Source organism: Apis cerana, linkage group LG9 (assembly GCF_029169275.1).
Source record: "Apis cerana isolate GH-2021 linkage group LG9, AcerK_1.0, whole genome shotgun sequence".
NCBI lineage: Eukaryota > Metazoa > Arthropoda > Insecta > Hymenoptera > Apidae > Apis > Apis cerana.
In genome coordinates, this window is record NC_083860.1 from 11,243,864 (window position 1) to 11,250,022 (window position 6,159).

The following is a 6,159-nucleotide window of genomic DNA, read 5'->3' on the forward strand; positions in this document are numbered from 1 at the left end:
GAATTCCAAAAAATTTTGCCTCTCTCTCTCTCTGTTTTTATTATCCCTGCTCGGTTCGAGAGCGAACCAGAAATTTCTACAACAACGCATTTGTTGCTGTCTCGAGATCCACCTACGCGCAACGATGCACTCGGAGCACTCCATGGCTGCAGTTTTAAAGAGCTGTCCCGCTGGTAGATAAAATGGCCGGTCATGATTTATGCCTGCAACTTTATGAAGAACGTTGACCAATACGTCCGCCGCGAATGTAACTGTTGGATGAGATCGTGAGAGTGATCGATTTCTCCTTTCGTGTTGTTTATCGTGGGTGGTTGGAGGGTTTGTGCGTGCGGAGTTAACAGGGGAGAGGGGGGCTGTTTGCGCGGAATCCCTTTCACCGCTTATCAATTTAAATTTCGCGACTCCCCCTCCTCGTATCCTTCGTTCCTCTTTCTCTTTCTCTCCTTTTCCGCGAAAGCTGTTTATCAACTTGTCCAGACGTTCGACACACGTCCCTTGCGTAATTTTTCTGCATTCGTCATTCTCGTGGCCGCGTTGTTTTCCTTAATTATTTCTTAATTTCGATCGCACGCGTTACGGGCAATTTGAGGCCCGCGTCAAACGTTGACGGACGAAGTTTCGTTTCGAGGTTGGACGAGATCCGATCAAGATTCTTTCGAGCGAAGTTATATTTAATCGATCCGGTGTTTCGTTGAATTCGTCCTTCCTTCTCCGCTGTCGCCATTTCGAACGTTTCTTTTCGTTTCCTTTTTTTCCTCCTTTCTCCACTTTGACCAATTATCGATCGGCGCGTGCAAATGCGAATATTTTTAAACCGGTGTTCGTAAATGGGATTCTCCGACCCGTGAAAGTAACATTTCTACCGTAATTACATATAAAAATATTGTGCGTATCTCGGTAATTTAGGGGACATCGACTAATTGCCAACGTAATTTCTATATATATATATATAGTAAGAAATGGAAAGAGGTCGACATCCTTCTTCTTTATCTCACAAGAATCCGAAGAACTGTAAGGGAAACGGTGTATCCCGGTTGTCGCGGACAAACACAGCGGACTATAAATAGATTTGAAGACGGCTCGTTTAAGGGTTAAGTGGTCAATTAGTCACACACGCCTTCGATGACGACTATCCGCAACGACGATCCGTTAAAAGGAACGTTGGAATAATCACCCCCGGGATTAATCCCCCCCTCCCCGTTGCATACGTGCATACATGTAACATCCTCTTCGTTCGATTGATTGCAGGCGTTCCACTGGCGGAGCTATGAGGGGCGGGAAATTCTTCATCTTCAACAAGAAGCTGCTCTGAGCGTCTCTTCTCTCGTTCGCCGTCTAGAGCCTGCTAAAAAGCTGTGAAGAGGAAGAAGAGGAAGAAAGGAAACCTCCTCCCTCGCCCCCCAAGAAAAAGAAACTACTCGATCAAAAGGAATCCACAGAGATCCTTGGCATCTCACGAAAACTCATTTAATCCGTCTGATTGAAAAAGAAACGAAGGATCGAGTAACCGAGATCCGAGGCAACAACTGGAAGATCAAGGCATCGCGGTCTATTGGAGCGGCGGGAAGAGGGGAATCCGCGGACGAGGTCGTTCGGCAGTCATTTGAAGACGGATCGGCCGTGACCGCGGTTTCTTTTCGCGTAAGGAGACGTAAGGAAAGTCGGAGATAACAAATCGAGGCGAATTTATTTATACATTTTTCGCTCGAGGATTTTCTTTCTGGCGAAACAATCGTATTCACGTGAGGAGAGGCGGAAAGATCTGGTTTGAATCGGATATATACATACGCGCCACCATCCACCCACTCTCTCTCTCTCTCTCCGTTCTCGAATCGAATCGAATGATCGATCCTCCTCGGTTGGGAGAGATCGAGGCGTCGGGGCAGGGGAGAAAGGGGTGGTTGTAACGCGACGAGAGGTGTCGTGGTGGCGATCGATCGATCGATCGATCGGGCGAAGGTGGAGGGGGAGGACGAAGGGAGAGGCGACAGGAGGCGGAGGAGGCGGAGGAGGAGGCGGAGGAGGAGGAGGAGGAGGAGGGAAGGTAATTCGGGGAAGGTTTGACGATCTCGCCCCGTTCCTCGGCGAAGCGCAGCGCCGCCGTGTTGTTGGCCGTGGCGAGAGGAGGATGGGGGGGACGAGGTGGCGGTGGTGGTGGCGGCGGTGGTCGCCGGTGATGTTGCTGCTGTGCGCCGCCGTGTCGCTGGCCGCTTGCCAATTCGATGCAACTTGGAGCACCGCCACTCCCGCTCTCGACGACGATTACGACGAGATTAGGAGAGGGTACGTGGCCGATTACGGGATCGAGCAGTCGGTCCTCGGGAACGGACACCACCGAAAAAGGGACGACCCCCGAGATCCGTTCTACGAGAGAATCGGTTCCTACAGGCGCAACAGGGCGATAGATTCCAGGTACTTCGGGAGGGGAGAGCAACCATTTTTCCCCATTCGACAACCCCATTTTCGGGTGAACGAACGATCCAAGTAGTCCAAGTAGAAATATTCCCAAAGAGGATTCTTCGTTTTCGCGTTCGCTGAAAAGGATGCGCGAACGATCGGATGGGCGGTTAAATTTTTTTTAAAAGCGATGGATCCTTTTTAACGTCCAAGTAGAAATTTTCCCTCCTTGGGTTCTTTATTTTTACGTTCACTGAAAAGGATGCGTGACAACAATCGAATGGGCGGTTAAATTTTTTTCAAAAACGAACCCATTCGGCGATCCTTTTTAGTAGAAGTTTTCCCTTCTTGGATTCTTTATTTTTACGTTCACCGAAAAGGATGTATCGAATGGGCGGCCAAATTTTTTTTAAAAGCGGAGGATCTTTTTTAGCATCCAAGTAGAAATTTTCCCTCCTTGGATTCTTTGTTTTCACGTTCACTGAAAAGAATGTATCGAATGGGCGGTCAAAATTTTTTTAAAAGCGAACCCATTCGACGATCTTTTTTAATGTCCAACTAGAAATTTTCTTTCCTTGGATTCTTTGTTTTTACGTTCACTGATGCATCGAATGGGCGGTCAAAATTTTTTTAAAAGCGATGGATCCTTTTTAATGTCCAAGTAGAAATTTTCTCTCCTTGGATTCTTTGTTTTTACGTTCACTGAAAAGAATGTATCGAATGGGCGGTCAAAATTTTTTTAAAAGCGAATCCATTCGACAATCTTTTTTAATATCCAAGTAGGAATTTTCCTTTCTTGGATTCTTTGTTTTTACGTTCACTGAAAAGGATGCATCGAATGGGCGGCCAAATTTCTTTTAAAAGCGCATCCTTTTTAGCCAAGTAGAAATTTTCCCTCCTAGGATTCTTCGTTTTCATATTCGCTTTTAAAAAAACGACGAAATTTTTTTTAAAAGCGAAGGAGATCCGTTCGTTTTCGAGCGAAGGAAAGAAGGAATTTTTTTAAAAAGCGGACGAAGGATCCCAGATCTGTCGCGTCTATCCGTTTTCACATAACGAAATAAATCCGTTCGGTATCCAGGGATCTCGATGTAATTCGTTGTCCTCTGTTGCGTGGAATGATCGCAGGTCGACGGAAGCGAACACGAAATTGGCGGAGGAAGGTGGGCAACAATCGAGGCTGCCCAAATCGAGCGTGAAGTCGAGCGACTTGGGCCGTGACAAGGGGCGGAGGTACAAAAATGTGACGATCGGCGATGGGATCTGTCAGAGTATCGACATACGGAACACGGCGTCCGCGTTTGGAATTATGAAGGACTGCAGGGTGATAGAGGGCTTCCTGCAGATCGTCCTTATCGAGAACAACTCGGAGAGGGATTTTCAACCGATCAGTTTCCCCCTGCTCAGAGAGATCACCGGATATCTCCTACTCTATCGCGTGAACGGATTGAAAACGTTGAGCAATCTGTTCCCCAATCTCGAGGTGATCAGGGGAAACATTTTGCTCACCGATTACGCGTTCATGGTGTACGAGATGCAGAATCTTCAAGAGGTGAGATACCTTCTTATCGTTATTATCATCATCATTATTATTATTATTATTACTGGTATTGTTGATCTTTTACGTTCTCGAGTCCTGAGATCCCCGCGAGAAAATATATATATATATATATAAACGAATACGACCGTCGAACAAAAGCTCTGCGAAACAAATATTGTCCACGTGGGAAGAGAGAGAGAGAGAGAGAGAAGGACTCATCGACGGCCTGGAAAAAACGAGAACACGTTTTCGCGTGTTATTTTTCAAAATAAATCAATATATGAACCGTTGGCAAATATTTTTCCATCGGAATACCTTTTTTTTCCCCCGCCCCCTTTTTTCTGCGGTTCGTTTTTTGCCTTCCGATCAATTGATATTTCACCCTCGATTGGAAGGGTAAATAATTAAAAAAAAAAAAAAAAAAAGAAAGGAAAAAAAATCATCGGGCGGTGGATCGTCGATAATATCGTTTTTTTTAAAATTGTATCCATCCATCCATCCATCCATCTCGCGTATCGACAGCCGAGATACGATACGGACGATGGAGGGAAGGCATCGGTAATGTCTCGCCCCGTAAATATATGTATTTGTACATTATTCGAGCATCCAATTGGAGGAACGAAACCCTATCCCACGATTCTCGATTCCCACGATTCGCGACAGAGCGGAGGCGATTCCCTTCCAATTCGCTTTCTAGAGACGTAACGTCGGGTTGACCCCGCGGGTCAAGTGACGTTAATTAGTCAATCGAATTAACCGGTCGTTCGACCTCCGCCGAGTTAACTTTATCGAGGCTAAATCGATCATTTCGTGCGCTTCAACTCCTTTCTTTCTTTCTTTCTTTCTTTCTTTCTTTCTTTCTCCAGATCGGGCTGAAGAAACTTACCGAGATCTCGAGGGGCAGCGTGCGGATCGAGAAAAATCCCGCGCTCTGCTACACCACCACCCTTAACTGGGACCTCATCGTCTCCGCGGGGGAGAACGTGATCAAGGACAACGGAGAGGAGGCCTCCTGCCCCGGTATCGTTTTCTTCTTCTCCTTTCTTTCTTTCTTCCTCTCCTTTTTTTCGCAAAGGATGGAACGCGTACTTAACGCGCTAAGTATAGCAATTGAACTCGTGGCCGGACATTAAGTGCGCTTAATAGTATCTGTCGGCATGACGAGTCGCTCGATTCTTTCGACGTTGCGCTCTCGCATGTCAAAGACACATTCGTCGAACCACGAGGCGAAATTACCACGTTACCCGAGTGCCATTAATCGAATGCTCTGTCTCTCCCCCTCTCCGCAGGATGTTCCCACTGTCCTGCCGGTTATTGTTGGACTTCCCAGTATTGTCAGAGGATGGAAAAACCGAGATGTCACGAGCAGTGTCTTGGCGAGTGTCACGGCCCCACCGAGAGCAAGTGCTACGTTTGCAAGCATTACCGCCACGAGGGGAAATGCGTGGAGACGTGCCCCGCCCATCTGTGAGTAACAAACTTTCGCCTCCTCCTCCTCCTCCTCCTCCTCTACATCCCTTCGAATTAGCAGAAAGAAAACGAAGGAAAAGAAAGGTTCTCCTCTGCTCATTCTCTGCTCGGATTTTTCCACAGATATTCGTATCTCTCGAGGCGGTGCGTCACGAAAGACGAATGCGTGAAGATGAATCGTCTGAGGAGAGTGTACTACGTTCTGGAGGATGGCCTGGCCTGGAGACCGTTCAATGGATCGTGCGTGACTCATTGCCCCGATGGATACGAGGACGCCCTCGACGAAAACAACGTACGTTCCATTCCACGAATCCCGCAACCATAGCCGATCGACTCCATCTAATTCGATCCAATTCGACGCGTCGCGAGAGAAACGGAAACGGAGCTAACGTTTCGTCCCTTTTTCGTTTCTTTCGATTTCAACAGAGAAGAAGAGGAAAAAGTATTCGTAGAACACTGTCGCGCGTCGAAACGCTAAATCGCCAATTATAGAACGCGACAGGATCCCCGTTCTACTCGAGGAGGCCGAGGGTGGTGGTAATTGGCAATTGCTCGCCGACCAAACATGGCGTATAGAAACACTACTGCCGATGTTATACGTTCTAACGCGCTCGATTCGAAATATGATTTATATATATATGTATATATGCATATCTCGTTTTACATTTCAAATGAGATATTTTTCCGGTGAATAGATACCGGTTCTTCGATCGGGAAAACCAATTCGACGACGATTATTCCGTTCGTTAATA

At 46.9% G+C, this 6,159-nt stretch overlaps 1 protein-coding gene across 4 annotated transcripts in view; it reads left to right on the plus strand.

The window, feature by feature from the left end:
- The window catches only part of LOC108000589 (insulin-like peptide receptor), a 36,492-nt gene that overhangs the window by 13,788 nt on the left and 16,545 nt on the right, over positions 1-6,159 (plus strand). For all 4 annotated transcript variants that reach the window (XM_062079661.1, XM_062079660.1, XM_062079658.1 and 1 more), the window contains 5 exons: positions 1,249-2,412; positions 3,526-3,949; positions 4,804-4,957; positions 5,227-5,404; positions 5,531-5,699. In XM_062079661.1, coding sequence (XP_061935645.1) covers positions 2,129-2,412; positions 3,526-3,949; positions 4,804-4,957; positions 5,227-5,404; positions 5,531-5,699 — 1,209 coding nt within the window. In that variant the 5' untranslated portion in view covers positions 1,249-2,128. The remainder of the gene's footprint in view (positions 1-1,248; positions 2,413-3,525; positions 3,950-4,803; positions 4,958-5,226; positions 5,405-5,530; positions 5,700-6,159) is intronic.